Source organism: Dioscorea cayenensis, chromosome 15 (genome assembly GCF_009730915.1).
Source record: "Dioscorea cayenensis subsp. rotundata cultivar TDr96_F1 chromosome 15, TDr96_F1_v2_PseudoChromosome.rev07_lg8_w22 25.fasta, whole genome shotgun sequence".
NCBI classification, from domain to species: Eukaryota; Viridiplantae; Streptophyta; class Magnoliopsida; order Dioscoreales; family Dioscoreaceae; genus Dioscorea; species Dioscorea cayenensis.
The window spans coordinates 4,805,312-4,825,633 of record NC_052485.1 but is presented as its reverse complement, the minus strand read 5'-3'; the positions used below and the strand labels follow the sequence as shown (position 1 = coordinate 4,825,633).

Here is a 20,322-nt window from a genome sequence, read left to right as displayed (position 1 = left end):
TATGACTAGTGTAGTGAACATCATAAGTTAAACAGTGTCATCAATAGTGCTATAAATGGTATCGAGTACATTACAACCGTTAAATCACTATTTCAACAGTGACCCTTCAATCACATTCTTCTATCTTCCTCTGCAAAAATAAATAAATAAATAAATTTAAAAACTTTTTTTAAAACCAACAAATTCACTTTTTTTCAGCCCAGCACAACTCTTAGCCATTATTTCTTGTTATTATTGCCAGCCCTCACTTTTCACCCTTGTCTTTATCTCTCTCTCTTCTTTTTTTGTTTTCTGTGATGCTCTACAGCTATATGTGAATGCCATAATATAAAAATAATTCCATTATTAATATTTATATTTATACCTGAGATGTACTAGAAAATAAACATGCGGCGGTGTTGGTGGTCTAGTTCAATTATGAATTTTCTGGGGATGTATATGCAAAATATATATATGTTATATTATTATACATATAAATAAATCCAGAGAAATTCAAATTAGGAGCCACTCGGTAATGACGTTAGAAAATTTTTTTTTGTCTTTGTAAAGGCTATATGCATATGATTTCTTAAAAATTAAAATAAAGAAAAGAAATACATGCTGTGTTTACATTTGGTTAAAAAAAGAGTAACATTATAAATTATCTGAGAAGTAAATAACAAATTTTACATTGGTATAATTCTACATATATAAATGGATGACGCACTTCTCCTTCATCAGTACTTGTCCATGGTCCTTTGCTCACCAAACCCTGTATACAAATTGGCCATGAAAACCGAACAAAGTTATATATATATATATATATATATAATGAGATCAAAATCATCCTAGACTTAATAAGCAACCTTTCAAATCATTGTAAAAAAAATTATGAATGATTATGAATGAGTTTAGCAACTAGCAAGTAATAAAACTAGTTTGTCATTAATACTTCAAATCAATTTGCATCAAATCCAACACTCTCTGAATAACAAGGTCTCAAGAATTGCATGCATGCAAATAGTAATATCTATTGCCATCACTCATCAGTTCCAATCGACCACAAACATATATAAAACTTGAGATCGGACTATATACATTTACTCTAATACATACAAACGTATAATATAATCATGTTTCCATCCCTGCTAGACTACATATTAATTAGATTCAATCCACTCTAAAAGCATAAAACTTAATAGAATTACTTACAATCACTAAATTTAACGTACTGTTTAAACCCATGCACGTAATAAAACAAAAACATCAGAAATTTGCATGCACACCCTATAAAAATTCATAATTCTATCCACATCCTTATTAAATAGAACACTTGCACAAATCCCCCACAAAACACCAATATCTATTTGACTACTTTCACACTAAAAAATTATATATATATATATCAATATATGTATATAGTTTACTTTCTATGCACATCAAAATTTGATTTTTACAAGGGTATACACAAAAAGTATAACATTTTGAGAAAGACGACAAACATTAGAATTCAAGGACGTGCACGTGCAGAAAGTAAGACTAAACGTCAACCCACACGTTCTCACCTCAAGCAAAACATGAGATTCGATTTTGATTGCTCCCAAAAATAAATGTCCTATGTAAAAATTCGATACTAATTGAACTCAAAGAACATTTGTTATATATATATATATATAGGCAAGTTTGCAAGAGAAATTATTGATTATTAAATAAAAATAAAAATAAAAAAAAAAAAGACAAAAGAAAAACTAACCTACCTGAGGTAGTGCTGCAGCAAAAACGCAGCAAAAAAAGCTGCAAATTTGGCAGCAAAAACAAGCATTGATCCATATCCAGCTACTCTTCCTTGAGGATCACAGTTTGAGCAATGTCCATCAATGGCTGCAAACATTCAGGAGAGAATTTCCTTGCAAACATGAACTCATGGTTGGAATCTTCAGACTTCCTCAAGGTCCTCACTAGCTCCGGCGATACCTCCTCCGGCGAGTAGAGACGTGGGTGGCCATCAACATTATCAGACCAGTTAACATTCATCAAGGTAAAATTAGTACAGCTCTCTGGATCCATCATGGAGAGCAAGGTGGGGAAGTAGTGTTCCTCTGGGTAGCAAGAATCCAGGCTGGATGGCAAGCAGGGAAGGCGGAACTTGCGCCAGAGACGGCGATCGCGGACGACGAGAAGGGCGTGACGGCGGGAGAGAGTGAAGAACTGAGATCCGACGCGGAATTGAGAGAAGGGGATCTCGGGGAGCATGGTGGATTCGGGAGGGCCGCGAGCGATGTAGCGAGGATAGAGGAAGAGAGGATCGGGAGGGAGGATCTCGATGAAGCTGAGAGGAGGGGAAGGGGAGAAGAGGGTGGAGTGGAAGGAGGGGAAAGGGCGGAGAGGGATGCAGTGTGGAGAGAGGAGAGTGAAGAAGGCGTTGAGAGGGTCGTCGAGGAGAGCGGCGGCGAGGAGACGGCGAACGGCGGCGATTAGAGATGGGGAACCACGGGAGGTGGGGATTGAAGGGATGAAACGAGGATTGAATGAAGAGGAGAAAGGGAGAGGAGGAGGAGGATGAGGAGAAGGGATGGAGGAGTGGATGTAGATGGAGATGAGGGAGGAGTGGGAGGAGAAGAAGAGAGTCCAGAGAGGGGAGAAGGGGAGATCGGGGGAGATGGTGAGGAAGAGGAAAGCGATCTTAGGAGGAGCAGAAGGAGGAGGAGAGGTGAAGGAGGAGGAGAGGAGAGAGGCACGGCGGAGGAGATGGTCGTCGAGATCGGAAGGGTTGGTAATGGAGATTAGGGTTTGGGGGAGAAGATGATGGGGAGAGAGGAAGAAGATGAGAGGGAGGGAGAGAAGGAGAAGGAGAAGTGGGGCTAGTGGGGGTAGGGGTAGTGTTGTCATTATCTCTTCTTTCTTTCTTGATTTACTTTAAATCTCTCACTCTTTCTTTCTTTTTTGTGAGTTTGTTGTGTGTATTGTTGTGCATGAGAGTTGTGAGTGTATGTATATAGACATTGGAGATTTGATTGGAATAATTTTTGGTGTTGGTAATGGTACTTAAATTTTATTTATTTATTTATTTATTTATTTATTAAATATGAAGAAAATGACTATATTTATACAATGATATATTATGTACTGGTTTTTTGAAGAGTATGCATGAGTTCGGACTTAAACATCTTCCACAATGTTTTTTTAGTGGGTTCAAAATTAATTGCTTAAGTGATGTAACACTTTATCATTTGGATTATTGTTAGTTGATCATATATATAATTATAAGTGATAGGTAAAAATCACTTTAAAAAAATAAAAAATTTTGGAAATAATAATAACAATAATAAAACAATACAATAATTTTTTTTTTTAACTTTTTTTATGTGCATTCTTCTGAAAAATCCAAAATTAGGTAATCATTGGATAACCCAATGATATAACACAAGAGTGCAAGTGAGAGAGCAAGGGTTCGAATCCTTTCCCTGGTAGTACTATTTCTATAATGTTCATGCACGGTTCATAAGTCAGTCCTCTATAGGAGAAATAGTAGTTTTACCTCTATAAGAGATTACATAACATGAGGATTTTTTCTAAGAGGTTTGTAGCGCATCTCTATACCTATTTGTCCTTTTGACAATCTCTTAAATGGATGCTTGTGGTCTATTAGGAAAAAAAAAACCCTCAAAATTATATGTATATACTTAGTTGGTTGGGTTTAATTCACTATTTTTTATGATATAATAGTAAATGGAAAATTAATTTATTACAATGTTTCTTCATTTAAGTGAGTAGGCCATAATTCAATGAAAAAAAAGAAGTTTTACAAACGAAGGTGATTGAGGCAACCAACAACGTAATTACTTAATTAGTACAAAATATCACATATATAACTATGTGTTATGTATTTATTTTATTATTATTATTTTAGGAATGTGGACAAGCTATTTGGGCTATCTATTTATTTATTTTAATTTTTAACATAATTTGGTAATAGACTTTTAGAAGGAGAAATTTTTGCTGATGTTTTATATATTTATTTTTATTTGTCATGTGTTTTGTACTATATGCAACCAGACCCTCTCCACGCATTCTCATATAAACAACAAAAATAAAATACCACAAAATTAATGATAGCTATTTTATATCAATTCATTATACACATCACAAATAGAGTTTTAGATGGAGAAAGCTTTTTAATAGTATTTGTTTGTTTCAATTTGCCATGTAGGTAGAAGACATAAATGTTATAGAGTTTAGCTCCTCTCATGTGCTATTTCTGACAAATGATTTATTCATATTTATTAAAAAAATATATGCTTAAATAGTATTCAAACTTCCTAAAAATCATCATAATATTTATATAAAATTTTAAATTATAAATATTTTAAAATTATAATAAAATAATTTTAGTAAATTGGTGATAACCATTCTACTCAATTTTTAACATAATAAAATAATTTATAGTTATGTTTTATAAATACGACAACCAATATAATCATGGTGTGTGTGGCTTTGATAGCAAACTCAAACCCACATCAGGGATCCATTATTGCTAATACATCTACCAAAAATTAAACTCGGGATACTCTAACGCTACTAAGCTATGAATCCTGTTGTCTTTTTTTAAATTTTTTTTTAATTATAAGCATAAATTTATATTCTATTGTTTTATTTATTTATTTATTTTTATTCTGATCATTACAGAGATGAGAATGACAGTGAACTGAGAAAACCCGCGTTTTTTTTAATCATTATTTATTTTGAAACTCAGTGAAACGGTTTCCCAAACAAAGCCAAAACAAAGCCTTTGACTTCTTTCGTGCTTTCCAATCAATTCGAACGAACCCCGGAAAGAGAGAGAGAGAGAGAGAGAGAGAGAGAGAGAGATTGAAGCGATGGCGGTGCCGGCGACGGTGGTGGTGGTGATCATGGCGGCGTTGATGGTGGCTGTGGAGGCCGGAGATCAGAACTCGGTGTTCCAGCCTTGTTCGGACGCCAAGATCCAGCGGTGGGATGGCTTCACCGTCGGCGTAGCAATCGCGCCGCCGGAATCATTCATCTTCAATGGAACCCAGCTCTCCCCTTGCGATAGCCGTCTTCGACTCTCCTCCAACAATGGCGCTTACCTTGCCGTCTTCCGCCCTAAGGTCGACGAGATCTCCCTCCTCACCGTCAACACATCCTCCTTGTCCTCTGTACGTTCTCTCCCACCATTGATCGGTTCCATTTTAGGGTTTCTAGATCTATATGTCTCTTGATTTTGTTAGAAAGTTATTCTTATTTTGTGCTGACAGTTTATCGATCTCTGCTTGTTTATTTATAATTTTGATAAGGGAATTGAGAAGTAGAAATTGAACACTAGATTTTTACAGGATTGTGATTTGTGAGCAAGAAAACTCTCTAAAATTCCACATTTTTTAGGAAATGGATTATGAATAAGATGTTGAACTGCAAGTTACATGGCATTGGTTGGTGGATATCTGAGCTTCATTTTAGGCTTTGTTGTCTTGTTGTGTGAGATTATGTACCAATGAGGTTGAATGCTTTATGAGTAATTAGGTAATGGCAGGTTCATAATCCCATTCTGAATTTACAACCGGTAATGCCATTGGTAAACCTATTGCTTCAATTTTGACACCAAATTGAACATTAGCATGATAACTTGCTACTAGTGAAGCATTGAAAATTGAAGATATCTGTAATGTGACATTTGTTATTACCCCTTCTTTCAATTTGAACATCATGCTAGTCTTCCTGGGATTTTTTAAAGGAAGAATACCGATGGCAAACTAGCTTGCTGATCTAATAGTTGTGTGGGGAGGAGGCTATGTAATTGAGTAGCTGATTGGATATGGAAATGATTGGAGAAATTGAAATGGACACATTTTGTTTAAAATATTTGTGAACTGATGAGAATGAAGACCCTGTAAATGATATTGGGTTGGTTTTAGTGAAAAAAAATGACTGTTGGTTGTTAACTTATTCTGCAGACAACTAATTCTAGCACGTCGCTTATTGGCATTGTAGGTTTTTAGGATAGCTGTCTTGTTTGACAGCCAGTAACCTCTAGTTCTTTATTTTTACAGTACAAAGTGTATTAAGATCCTCCACTGACCAGTCTGTTTCTATGTTTCCTTTGTTTCTTTAGACACATGAAGTTGAAAAGCAATTCTTTGCCCGACATTTATACTTGAATCAGGAATGTCCAGGAGAAATATACATCTTTCCGTCAATGTTACAGAACATTACAAAAACATGTTTAGTGTACAAAAAATTAGTTCTTGCCCAATTTCATGTTTTTGGACTCACTGTGATGGGCTGGTGCAACAGCTGTCTAGCATGATTTCAACCTTACCCCTTTACTTGATTCAGATTAGGCTTTGTGCATGGAATTGACTATTAATTTTTTAGGTTGGTTGCATGGAGATTGGGTTTGAACTGGGCTGTAGTTTTTTATATTGGCAATTATTTAATATAATCGTTTTATAGTGACAATAATCACTTCTAATGCAGTATGAGAAGGAACCATCTTATCATTAGATCCCCAGAGATTTTATATATGCTCGCTATGTTTAGAAATACCTTCAGAACTTTTGACTTTTTTTTCTTTTGGGAACTCCTTTATTTGCTGAGATAAGAACTACATTATCAAAATTGTTTTTCATGGGTCTGTCATTGTATTCTTCATATTTTCTCCATGTGCTGTAATGTATGTAATAAACCTTTGTCCTCTATTTGTTGCAACTTTGTATAGACATTTAGATTAAAGTTTTGGTGCTGCTCACTTGTTTATCTTTTGACTTATTTCTTATTCTAGTGTACGTCAAATATCATAGAAGTTGCATGTGTTTTATGCTTGCTGCTTTTGAATTATTTTAACTAGACTGGTAATTAGTCAGAAAAGTTTCATTCTCCTTACATATGACACCGATATCATAAAACAGCGCCTGTAATCTTTAAAAGCTGCTTCATTAACATCAACATTACTGCCACCTCTTCCTTTGATTGGTGAAGTTTAATATTTTGGTTTAAACTGAATATGTCTTCATCGCTTGAGATTTCATAGTATTAATGGAGTCCATTCTGGATTTTCCAGGCAACCGCCACTGGATTCATGGTGGCATTTGCTGGCAGGAAATATGCAGCGAGGTCCCTTCCTATTTTCGTTGGAAACAGTTCATTCACAGTCACCAGTTTCACACTGGTAAGCTTGCATCTTTGCCAACCAAAGATAAAATGAGACACAAACTACAAAGTTCTAAACTTTTTTTTTAGCTATTAATCAATCAATCGGTACATGCCCATCAGGTACTGGAGTTCAATAAGGGAACACTCCAAAACTTATACTGGAAGACAGATGGTTGTTCATCATGTTCAGGTACGTCCTCTTTTGTTTGCCTTAACAAACAATATTGTGCCGTCAAAACAACCAGCTGCAAGGGGCACAACGGCCAGGTTGATTGCAGCATCGGCGTCCAACTGGCTTTCTCAGGCACCGACAAGCACGATTCTGTGCTCAATTCATGGTATGAGATATCAAACCTCCGCCAATACTCCCTGTTTGGCCTGTATTCTAACCTTAAAAATTCTCTAACCAGCCAGTTCAATAACATAATCTAGCTTCCTGTTAGTGATTCTTGATCTCTTGATCAACATTGTTGTTGTACAATTCTATCTTTATGATCTGTTTTCCATACTCTCTGTTCATTTTTCTTTGTACATTATTATTGACATTTGTTTCATTCCTTCACTCTATTGATCATATCGGATTAGTTATTTATTTTTTAATAAATTTCTAGCTGCTTCAAAAATTCATCATTTGGCTGCTCGTTCCCCTTTCTTCCTCACATGGTTGTCAGTTGCTTTAGCATTTCTCAGATGTGTATGTGCATTGTAACTTCTACCTTAATCATGTGCTTATCATGTAGTTATCGTTAAGAGTAGTTAATACTTCCCATATTAGTTAATTTGAAAAACATGGATATGAATATATGTAAATTTGACTTTTTTCTATCTTATTAGTTTAAGCTTTTAAATTGAATTAGGTCCAAATAATATATTTAGTTTGTATCTAACAAATATTTTTTTTGAAAAAATTCATCATCTATACATCTCATGAAAAGAAGGCAAATAAATGAAATTCTTTTTCCTCCCTATGTTTTAATTAGTGTTTGATTTATGAGATTTGACACTTACCCAAATTTTATTGGGCAATTTGGTCCACCATTTAAGAGTTCGGTGAAGATTGACACTCACGTAACTACAATGCTAGGCTTCAGTGCTCTGTTTTAATTAATGTTTGATTGGTGATCAGACTCAAATTCTAGGATTAAAATAAACATAGGAATGTAATTGATAATTAATTTTTTATTGCTAACGGTCTCTATTAACATCAAGTCATTTATGTAGAGTATTGGTTTCGGAGAGAATTTAAGATCGAACTTTCAATGCCTACACAAAATAAGGGTATAAGTGCTTATTAAGTGCTTATTAAGTCATGTATATGCATGTCCCTCACTTCTTTATCACCTATTTGTAAAATAAAAATAAAATAAAATAAAATAAATCACTTTCACTTGTAAACAACAAGAATGTCCTCTATATTGATTCCAAGTGTTAAATATTTTTGCATTTTTTATAGATGCTTATGCAAAGCCAAGTACAACAAACCAAACATGATCCATTTCACAAGCTAGACAAAACTATAAAATTATATTTTAAAAAAAGAATTAATAAATTTAAAATAACAGTGGCAACCACATAATAAAGACAAATTGAAGATACACTGCCCTTTGGACCTCTTCAAAGCTTGCTGCTCTTGAATCTTGATAAGTACCAGCTCAACAGCGCACTAAACAAAAATGTTTAATATGGTCATATGTATATATATATAATTATATATATGTTCTTCTCTCTTAAGTAATTCTTTAAACTTTTTTGTTTTAATATCCATGCAGACACTTTACAGATCAAATCCAATTAGCATGCGCAAAGTTAATACATTTCTTGATTATGACAACTAATCACATTCACTAACCACTACTTATCCGTATGACTTAAATTGAACAATAATAAATTTGTATATCCAATATCCTTGAATGTGCATATATCTATACATATATAACGTAGATAATTAAATTATTTTTTTAAAAAAAATATTATGGAAAGTTGTCATGTAACACCTGGGAATTAATTGCAATATATATATTTAATTAGTAATAAAAAGAAGTTGAAAGTCCATACTGTAAAGAAATAGTGATTAAAGTCCATTTGATTCGTAGATGAAAACAACATAAGTAATAAAACACGTTATAAGTAGTGAAGTTATCACATAGATGTTTGTATTTATTTTATATTTGATACTCAATCGATAACACAAAGTTTTTATATCATTTTATTGAAATTAACCTTATTAAGAGTAATTTGTTTTTTTTATTATTATTTTAACCAAGAAAGGGTTTGTTTTATTATCGTGTTATATCTTGGAAAAAATTTTATATATAATTTTTGGGTATAAAAAAATTATGAAGTTGTATTATACTTAACTACGTTTATATTGTACTTCTACTCTATTTGTAAAACAAATTGTGTTGTGTTGTAATTCAAATTTTCATGTATCAAACAAATAGTAGCCTAAGCTCAAAACCAAAACAATATATTTTACTATTAAAAAAATTATAATAAAACCCATAATTGCATAGATATATTGTTAAAAATAAAATAAAAAATCATTTGTAAGTAACACCATTATTAGTACAGTCTGATAATATATATATTAAAAAAAACATAAATAAATAAAACATGGTTATTGATCATCAACAAGAAAAATTTGGTTATCCAACCTCCTTAAGAATCTCCCAACTTCTTTGCCTAGAATTTTTTTTTAAACCACTTGACCTACCAAAATAAATAATACAACATTAATGATTAATCTAAAGAAAGAAAAAAAAAGTGCACTACTCACCACTTGTTTTCCTCCACAAGAGAATCAAAATATATAAATACACACAATGTTACCATCCTATGTTTTTTTATATCCAATAGAGACTTTTTTTAGGGGTAATTTTGTGATTAAGATAATTAATAAATCTTTACTTTTTAAAACTAATTAAGGGGAAAGTACTGTGAAGATTGGATTTTTGTCTCCTTTGTTAAAAGGTATTAAAGTGGTTTGAGTTGCATGTCCACTCACATTTGAGATTGTGGACATGATTTTTAGTTATATTTTTCCCCCTTTTTTTTCTCTCTTGATTCTTTCTGGTCATTTATTTGGCATACATGGCTTTCCACTTTAACAAACCGATCCATTAGAGATACTATTCTTGTCCATTTTATAATTATTACAACTTTTTCATAATATATATATATATATATATATATATATATATATATAGAGAGATGATTAGTCTACTAGGGAATCGTCCGTAAATAACAATTCTTGCAATTTCTCTTTCTTATTTTTTTTCTCTATTTATGCTATGTAAACGCCGTAGAGAACGTATTGTCATATATATATATATATACACATGTTTTTCTTCTTAAAAAAATATGAACAAGCAAAATCAGGAGCATGCACGTGCATAGAATTACTATCACAACACAAATGCTCTTTTGTCATACATGAGTTGATGTTTGTATTCTTTGATAATGATACAAATATTCTATATAGGGGACCAATGCCAATTGAGAGGTGATTGACATATGTATACTTCAATAATAAAATTTGTTTTGCATATACATACGTATACATACATATATATATATATATATACCCTAGATTTAGGTGGAATATAAATTTTTTTATTTTATAATAGTTTCAAACAAATTCTATAATTTTATGAGTTTCAATTAATTTTTTTAATCTAAAAATTGTCTTAATCACATCAAATTCATTTTTTTTTTAAATGATAAATTTACGCATAGATCCCAATGTTATGTGGATATCACATTTGATTGATAGGAGTTTAATTGAAACACATGAAATAAAAAAAATTATGGGTGCATAGATCCCAAAAATTCAGGGTTTTTAATTATTTTTTAAACTGTAGTTATCTATTAATATAATTTCTAATGTGCATATTTTTGAAAATTAACGAAATAAAATAGTTGAAGTATAAAAAATCATCACTCATGAACTTCCAGCCATAAAAAATAATAATTAATTAATTAATTAATTAAATTTTTATATTTTTAAAAAAGTGAAATAAGGCACATCTTCTCTTCCACGACTTTATAATGACATTTTAATTATTTACAAACTTTATAATGACTTTTAAATTTTGTTTTATTAGTTTGATTCCTTGGGTGGTATCTTAGCAAATTTTATAATAAAAATTATACTTCTTTAATTAATGAAACCTATTAATCCAAAACATTCCTTCCCTGATTTAACCAAAATAAAATACATGACACTATTAATTAATTAATAATTTAAATTAATAAATGTTGTACTTAGTTGAATCAGGTACACATTCATACAAAATTTGGCACCAACCGAGAAAGTTCTTCAATCATAACAAAAGTAAATAAATAAATAAATAAAATAAACAAATAAAAGAAATATAGTCACCTAAAGATTCATCTCCACCACAACCTTGACCTAGAAACCATTGTTGTATTAATACTAATAATTTCACCTTTTTTCTTCTAAGTGAGGTGCCCACTGTAATTTTTATGTTTGGCACCACTCAGCCAAGCAATCTCCATGCATGATGACATGGAATCCACAACCAATAGTAACATACCAAAAACTATATATATATATATATATTCCCTTAAACTTTTTACTAATAATTTTTTTTATTAAAATAAATAAATCATAGTTTTTTTTAAATAAAAAGTGGTAGTTACACTAGACAAAATATTATTATAAAAGTGAAAAAATAAGATAACGAGATAAAACTTTAAAATCTACTGGTGATCAATGTAAAGTTTGCAAAATACTAGCAGACAAAAACAAACTGGTTATGACATTTAGAAGATAATCTAATATAAGTGATTATCCATCCTAAGAAACACTGGGATGAATAGTAGTTTAACTTCTTAGCTAGATTTCATATTGACTATTATTTAATTAGGGGTGACTATGTATAAAAGTATTGATAATTGAGACAGAATTCCCAACTTATTCATTTAGTGCCTTGATACTGCATTGTAATTTTTTTTTAAAAAAAAATATGTGGTTAATTTTGATTAAAACTAAAATAGGTGGAGGGAACAAGAAACATTCTTTTATTTGAAAATATTCAATAGAGCACACTGAGTTTATATATATATATATATATATATTATGTTTTGAACAACTTATGATATTTATTTTGGATAATGTGCCAAGGTACAATAGATGGAAAATGAAGAAAAAGGACAAATTATAAGTACTAAATAGAATACTTAAAAAAAACACACACTAATATAAATAAACACTAGAAGTACTATATACATTAATTTAAGAATTTAACTCCATCAATAAAATTCAATCTTTGGATAACATCCAAGAAATATAATCATGTAAATTTTTGTTTAATCTGGTTTACACTTTCAAGTTGAAATATTCATACAAATAGTAAAAAAGTTTGAAAATTTTGAGTAATTATATATATATATATATAGCTTTTATAAAATTTCAATCAAAGAAGAGGATATATTAAAGCTCAACCACTGAAGCTAGCATGGCTTTTATTATTTATCTCTTTATCAACATTTATAAGAAAAACTAATATTTTGATGACATTAATTTTTTTAAATGATTAAATTTATAATTACCACCACCATCATCATCTTATCATTATGAAAGATCAATACATAATTTGACACGTGTCAAGATCGTGATGTTGTAAAGCAAATAGAATACATTAATATACATGAAAAAATAAAAAATAAAAAAGAATGGGATGATGTATGTATGATGGAGTTTAAAAAGGCAAAAAACTGAAGGGGGTATATAAATATATATGTGAATGCCTTCAACGTACACAAACTTGACACATTGGAAGGCAACTTCTGATTAGAGTAGAATAATTCATTCCTTTGTTGTAAAAATGTTTGAAACACAATACCCTCTTAATTATCACTCCTTTCATTATCACTCCCATGTTCATATTATTTGAAACACCATACACAAACTAATTTAAATGATTTAAGAATATATTATCTTTAAATTTAAAATATTAAAAAAAATAAAAGTTTATTAGGTATTCTATAAAAATATATATATATATATATATATCACTATATGATAAGTGAGTGATAGTGTTATTAACTTCTACATAAATATTCCAGTGTTACAATTTTTTTTTTTGTAAAACATAATTAAGGGTTCAGTGTGAGTATAAAGATAGCTTGCCTATATTATCAAATAATAATATATAAGTACATAAAAATCTGACAAAACTAATTACTTTTTGATCTGTTAACACTAAATCTCATACATAATATTTTCATGTCTTTGAACAAAAAAAATGAGTTTGAATCTTAGCTTATGCAGAGTGAGGACAAAGATAAATTGATATATTAATTTTTTTTTTTATCTCTGCACTTAAGTTTGATATAGTTTATTCACATTAGTTTAACATAAATAAATAAATATATAAATAAATAATAACCCTGCAAGGACATTGAATTTTTAAACATAAAAAAAACTTTTATTTATTAGGTGCAAAGTAGATGGATGTGGATCCAATTATTAAGAGCACATTGTGCAATAGTAACCCTGGGCTTCCCCAAATAGCATGCATTGCATGCATCAAAGGACACATGAAGAGGACCACAACTTTGAATTCGTACCATTTCTAAAATTGGAAACCCTCACGGATATGTCATTAGTTTTTTTATTTTATTTTTTTCAATTTTTAATTTTTGACCTTTTTCCTCAAGTTTGACAAATTTATTCAGTAGATTATCTGTACCTATTTGGCTAAAATAATACTATATATATATATTAATTTGAGACTTGCGTGTGTATATATATTAAGGTACGGTAGAAGGACCATAGTGTAAAGAGCTGCTTTTTTGGAAGTGTGAGCAAAGAGTTTCATAACTTTTTTAATTGAATTGAGATAGAAGAGAAAGTAAGAGACAATGAGATTATTATATATTTTACTTATTTATTTATTTTTTTAATAACTAAAGGAAATAGTGAAGTGATTTTTAAGTAAAATGAAGAAAGTGGGGTAAAAAATATATATATATATATATAAAATGTTATTTTCTACATCTATGATGAAATGAATAACTAAAGGCAGAGGAGATGTTGGCTCACTTTAGTCACTTAATCTCTACTTATAGTGAGGGAGAGATAATTTATTATATAGTAATGAGAATGTTATTGATGCAGCTTGATTTCTTTTGAGTTAAAATGTTGTATTTCTTAAATTTTGAATTAAACTCTTTCTATAATGTTTTTTTAATTAAAATGGAGATATGAGCAATACTATATAAAAAGCTCATATTTCCCCATTTTACTACTCTTTTAATTTTTTATTAAAATAATATTAATTTCATCTATTTTAGAGATGTATTACTTCAATGCACATTGGGCTCTAGACCGCTTCAAAGCAATTGAATATCCCTGAAAAATCAATGAAAATGATGGTATTTGATTGGCTACAAGAATAATTTGTTGGCATAAACTAAGTTGCTTTGGAAACCAAACTATCATGATTAAATTTTGACTAGAACTATTTTTAAAATAAAGGTATATATTTTAATTAAAAAATAAATATTCATTAAATATTCATTAAACAATTCCATATTTCAACTAATTTATTTACATGGGAATCAATGGGCTCTCTAATTCTATAAAAATAAAACTTACTAATGATTATTAATTTGTAATATCAAATCAAGATGGTTTAGAAGATGGGTTGGGATGTTTATCCATCAAATTCAATTTACATATTTTTTTTTTCTTTTTTTTTTAACTTGTTATATTTATCTAATTTATACTGATTAAAAAAATTAATTAAAATTAATTAATTATTTATATTTTATAAAAAAATTTATTACTTTTCAAAATTACCTCTATTTAAAACTTCACTAATAGAATATGTATCTAATATTTAGTTGATTATAATTTATTAAAAATTATATAAATATATTAAATTAATGCTATATAAAATTTTTGATGTGATAAATTAAATAAAAAATAAAAAAAAACTTCATGACAAGTAAAAAACAATAGAGTGAGATATTTAACAGCGAGTCATTCCATGAACAAATTCTACAAGAATAGATGAACAAGTTGTGGACTACTTTAACATTCCTCAAAAGATCTATTGGTCTATTAGTATACGGGTCACCGATAGAGCGCTTCACCGAGTGGTGAGAGTTTGATTCTCGGTTGAGAGTATATTTCTGAGAGATGTGAGTGGTGGTTGTGTGCGGATGGTCCCAGCGCCTATGTGTGTGTGGGCCCTGCCCCCACTTGCTCTACCGAGACTTGTGCACACCCTGATGATTCAGCAGGGCCTTCGGACTGTCTGTTCCTCTTGGGAAAAAAAAAAAACATTCCACAAAAGATCTCCCTCAATACTTATTTATTTATTTATTTGTAGTAATTATATGGTTCTGACTTGCCCAAGATAATTCACTGTACAACCAAGAAAACATGAGAGAGTGATGATTATATTTTTATTTATTTATTTATTTGCAGTAATAATTATAAATAAGTTTTATTATATGCTTTTAATAAAAATTAATAAATAAAAAGCATGAAACCAACTTTTGATTGGTTACTGGCTCTGTGTTGCCTCATTAAGATACCCACACATTCTATGCTTTCTTCCTCCCTTCTCCTTCTCCTTCTCCTTCTCCTTCTCCATCAGTCCCTTTCTCTCTTTGCTCTCTAAACATGGTGATCTTGGCATGCTTGTTCATCTGAATGTGTGAGTCTTAGTCTCTGCTTGTTGGTGTTTTCATGTTGTTTTTGATGATTTATATGGTTATATGACTTGGTGGTTGATGCTAGTTTATAGTTTTGTTTCATTGTTGTCAACACATGTGCTATGTTGGTTTAGCTTGGCTATCATTTTCATCTCTGGTGGGAAGTCATAGTTTTGTGAACATATGTTTGAGTTTGTTTGTTCTTTGTTGCTAGTGCTTTTTTTTTATTGCTTAGAATGGATTCAAGATGAGGGCTTTATTGGAGGGATTGGGAATTGGTGTTTGTGATGCTGTGTCCTTGTTGCTTGGGCTCCCTGTTTTCATTTGGATGAGGAAAGATGGGTTTTTGCTTGGGTTTAGGCCTTTAGGGTTTTGCTTATTTATGCCTTGAGGGGGAGTTTTAAGTGTGTGATTCTATTTAAGTATGTTTTTATTGTGTATCTGTCTTGGTTCAGGATTTGAACTGTTGTAGCTGCTGCTTGTGATTGGAAATTTTTCAAAGGTTGAAGTTTAGGTTCCATCCTGTAAGGATTAGGGGAAGTGCTTACAATGCAGAGCACCATGAGCTTGAAGAAAAATGGAGGAGTTGGACAAATTTGTGTTTTGCAGCAGCCTCAGGCTCCTGTTATGCCCTGGTGGGTCGGGTCTCCGGCCGTTTACGGGGAGTCTTTTGGGCAATTGAAGCCTTTTTCTGTGGACCAGTCGAATGGAGTGAGCCCCGTGCCGGTTACTATTGGACAAATGCATCACTCTGCAGACCAGAGGTTAGGGCCCGAGCCGGCAATCCAAGAGAAAGGGAGTAATGGTATAACGAAGTTCACAATCTTTCCTGGTAATCTATTCTGTTAATTTCTTGTCATTTTCTACACTAATTCTAAATTAATAGTGGCCCTTTTGGTGTTTGTTCTGTGTCTCTAATCATCCATTGATTGGTTTACAGCTCATTATATATATTTTTAATTGGCAGCACAACATATTTCTTGTGTGCCTTTGTGTATATGTTCTTGTTTCTATACATGTTTTAATATGGAGAATATCGATACTATGCTTATCTAAATAATTCAGCAAGTAGATAACGAAGAAGGAGAATGACTAGATTATCTCTTATGCTGGTACTTTTCAAGAGACTAAAAAACTAGTTGTGGAATTTCCGAGGTACACCCCCTTTGTCTGCAATGTTGCAATCTTCTTGGGCATTGTACGCTAGATCCTGTTTGTACTCTTTCCCATGTTAATTCAATGAACACCTCCCTGAAGTTTATTTGTTTTCATTGATAGGTTCTAACAAGAATACAATCTATTAATCCATCGCCGCATCACATAACAATGTTTAGACATGAATTGATTATAATCTTGTTATCTAGGATATTTGGATTTCATATGTTAGAGATGGACTTCCTAGTTAAATATGAGTTAACCCTAAGCATTTTCAGAAAGTTAAAACTCAGTTTAGAAGTGTTGTATGGAGAATTGGTATGTTCCACCTTGACAGGGTACATGTATAAGTTAGTGGACATGGAAAATGGAGAGTACTTCTAGACAATAGATGCAGGAGTGTTCTGTGCTATCTGTTTGATGTGCACATCATCTTTGCTCTCTTTTATGCGAAGTCAAATGAATGACCAAGTAACAACACATGAAACTTTAGTTAGTAACATCGAAAATGATATCATTCATAAGGAACAAAGTGAATTCTGTAGGTATTTGATGTTGCTGATTACTTTTTGCCTCCTATATGCACTCTTATCTTTTTTTTTTAAAAACTAATTCTCTTAAGAACATCCCGCTGGTTTGTAACCTCAATTTATTAATGAATCATTTGGTCTAGACAATAAAGATTTGGCAGGTGGGCAGAAAACTCAGCAGCTTTCCCCTGGCATCACTGTACCACCTGAGTCTCAAGGTTGTTTTGAGCTGGGACTTGGCCAGCCTATGGTATGTTCTTTTTTCCTTTAATTTAACATGTTGCAAGCAAAGAATACGTAGTTATTTTAAGAATTTGTTGTAATGTGCTGTTCATAGACTGTTTAATACCATTTTGCTTCATTCCTAAGTTCTTCACGTTGTTTTTTAGGTTTATTCCAATTACCCTTACGCTGATCAGTGCTATGGGTTGTTTGCACCTTATGCAGCTCAAACAGCGGTACGTTGCTATTTTTAATATTTAAAATTCAATGTTTTCCTGAGAATAACTTTATCTTAATTCAAAAACTCTTTTACTGTTATTATACAACTGTATATATTAATTTAACTTACATTTCTTAGTTGTACCCTTGATCAAGTATCTCGTCCTTGCTTACCCATTTTATATTATCCTGCAGATAATGATCCTTGTCTGTATGTTCATTGTTTACTGGTCTTCTTTTCATTGGCTATTACTGGGCATGATTTGGTTGAATAGAGTTAATAAAGTTTATCCAATCTTACGACTCATTTTCTATGTAATGTTTGCAGGGCCGAATGCTTCTACCAGTCAATGTGGCAGACAACAGGCTGATATACGTAAATTCCAAACAGTATCACGGAATTATGCGGCGGCGCCAAGCTCGGGCCAAGGCAGAGATGGCGAACAAATTGATCAAAGTTCGGAAGGTACATTGCCAGTCTACAACATTGATTCATCTTGTTTCAGATTTTCCTTTTCCCTTCACCATTCTATTCACATAAGAACATCTTTTTATATTCTATAAAACTATTTCTCGAGGATATAATTTCTGAAACTTTTCTTTTTGTTTGTTGAATTTCTGTCTACATACGCTATCTTGATCGCTAAATCATGATAGCAACTTTGTTTCTAAATGTGAATCTTCTCTTCTCAGCCGTATATGCACGAGTCACGCCATCTTCATGCTATGCGCCGGGCAAGAGGGAGCGGTGGTCGCTTCCTGAACACCAAAAAGGTTACCAATGTACAAGGTGGGAGCGCCGGGAATACCAAGGCCAAAGTGGCCAAAGTGGCCAAACCTCCCACTCCCCCTGCCGGGTCACCGAGCTCTGAGGTTCTGCCATCCGATGATAGCAGGAATCTGAATTCTGCAACTGGTGCATCCAGCTGGTCTGGATCAGAGGTGACGAGCATTTACTCCCGTGAAGAAGTTTTCAATCGTCTTAACATCATCGATCACCTTCATCGACCGGCTTTCCACCCGCTTTCACTTGTGATGGACGGAGAGCACAATGCAGGTATTTCCGCAAAATGGGCCACGGCAACTAATGGTTGTTGTGACCTACTCAAGGTTTGACAGCAGTGGTACTTGGTGGGAAGGTGGGTGGCTTCGGCTTCTACGGGCAACGCCGCAGCCTATAGGAACCTTCCCTCCAAGGCACAACCTAGTGATGAAAGAACAAGCAACCTTAGAGTGTTCTTATCATTTGGTTGTGTGCTGCAGGCAACTCATTCTTGGCTTTGGTGCATCTAGGTCCATCTGATCTGAACCTTGAAGTCTTACAAGATTCAGGGTAGTTCTGGTGGCCTCATGCACTGAAAATCAAAAACCTTAATACTATGGAGAAGGGGTACCCTTCTGTATGGTATGTCAGGTATCTTATCATGAAGAATAAGAACCAAAACAATGTAATGGTGGTGAGTTTATGTCTTGTGACCAAATGACACATGATTTTGGACACAAGTTTGTTTGCTTTGGTTTTCTGGTGTGTTTGGTCCAGTGCTGGATGGACTTGTAATTTATGTGCTTTGTTTCTCTATGAAATCTTCTTGTGTTTGGATTGCTTTTTAATTTTTTTCTTTTGGTTGTTTTTTGTGTTTTTAAAGTCAGGTTTTAGAGGTGTGCATCCTCTGAATATCTGAAAGCACTTTTTTAAGCTTTCATTAAACTTGTTGGAATTGTTAATGCTCATTTAACTCGTAAAGTTTTCTAATGTGCACTTTTAATTAAGTCCCCCAATTTATATCTCAGACATTCATTTTGGTCCCTGAGAAAACAAAATTGTTCATTTTCAAACAGGAACCAGAAACTACTTTTCTCCATTGCCTACAGAATTTTTTTAAAAAAAAAATAATAAATAAACTTTTACCTTTTGAAAACTTATAAGCAAGAAGAGGGAGTAAATTTTTCTAGTGACTAATCTTATTTTAGTTTGAGCACTAACTTTCAATTTGTATCTAAATGAATATTAAATTTTAATTTCATTTCTTTGGCGGGATAATTGGGGATTTCCAATGGATTTTTGATGGCATGAACACACGAAAGCATGTGTTGATACCCTGGGTCCACATCACCAATTCGACAGCTCATCCATTGGCAAGCTTTCTGGTGTCCATGTGTCACGCCCTGGCACGATGGGAACCGGTACGGCGCGCCAAGGAGCGTGACATTGTGTCATGACCGAGAGGGAAGAGAGGTATTTTCCCACACTTAGAAAAATTTCTATCATGTAAACTTATAGAAGAAGGTTCATGAAGCATCCTGAACCATGTAGGGTCATATAGAGTCTTCTAGAAAGAGTCTTCTAGAGAACTCT

General features: G+C 32.3%; 3 protein-coding genes across 4 annotated transcripts; 2 read left to right on the top strand and 1 right to left on the bottom strand.

The window, feature by feature from the left end:
- Positions 1-576: 576 nt before the first annotated feature.
- Positions 577-3,009, bottom strand: LOC120276998 (glycosyltransferase BC10-like). The gene is made up of 2 exons (XM_039283737.1): positions 1,737-3,009; positions 577-751 (listed from the first exon to the last, which is right to left on the bottom strand). The coding sequence occupies exon 1, from the start codon at positions 2,866-2,868 to the stop codon at positions 1,816-1,818; it is 1,053 nt and encodes a 350-aa protein (XP_039139671.1). The 5' UTR covers positions 2,869-3,009; the 3' UTR covers positions 577-751; positions 1,737-1,815.
- A 1,782-nt stretch (positions 3,010-4,791) lies between these two features.
- LOC120277537 lies at positions 4,792-7,731 on the top strand. Its single transcript, XM_039284399.1, has 3 exons — positions 4,792-5,156; positions 7,058-7,165; positions 7,270-7,731. The coding sequence occupies exons 1-3, from the start codon at positions 4,857-4,859 to the stop codon at positions 7,579-7,581; spliced, it is 720 nt and encodes a 239-aa protein (XP_039140333.1). The 5' UTR covers positions 4,792-4,856; the 3' UTR covers positions 7,582-7,731.
- A 7,979-nt stretch (positions 7,732-15,710) lies between these two features.
- Positions 15,711-19,577, top strand: LOC120277938 (nuclear transcription factor Y subunit A-10-like). 2 transcript variants are annotated; one of them, XM_039284815.1, is made up of 6 exons: positions 15,711-15,842; positions 16,296-16,672; positions 17,678-17,775; positions 17,915-17,983; positions 18,295-18,432; positions 18,660-19,577. In XM_039284815.1, the coding sequence occupies exons 2-6, from the start codon at positions 16,390-16,392 to the stop codon at positions 19,080-19,082; spliced, it is 1,011 nt and encodes a 336-aa protein (XP_039140749.1). In that variant the 5' UTR covers positions 15,711-15,842; positions 16,296-16,389; the 3' UTR covers positions 19,083-19,577. The 2 variants fall into 2 exon arrangements, with proteins under 2 accessions (XP_039140749.1, XP_039140748.1); XM_039284814.1 differs by having other exon boundaries at positions 17,669-17,775.
- Positions 19,578-20,322: the final 745 nt, after the last annotated feature.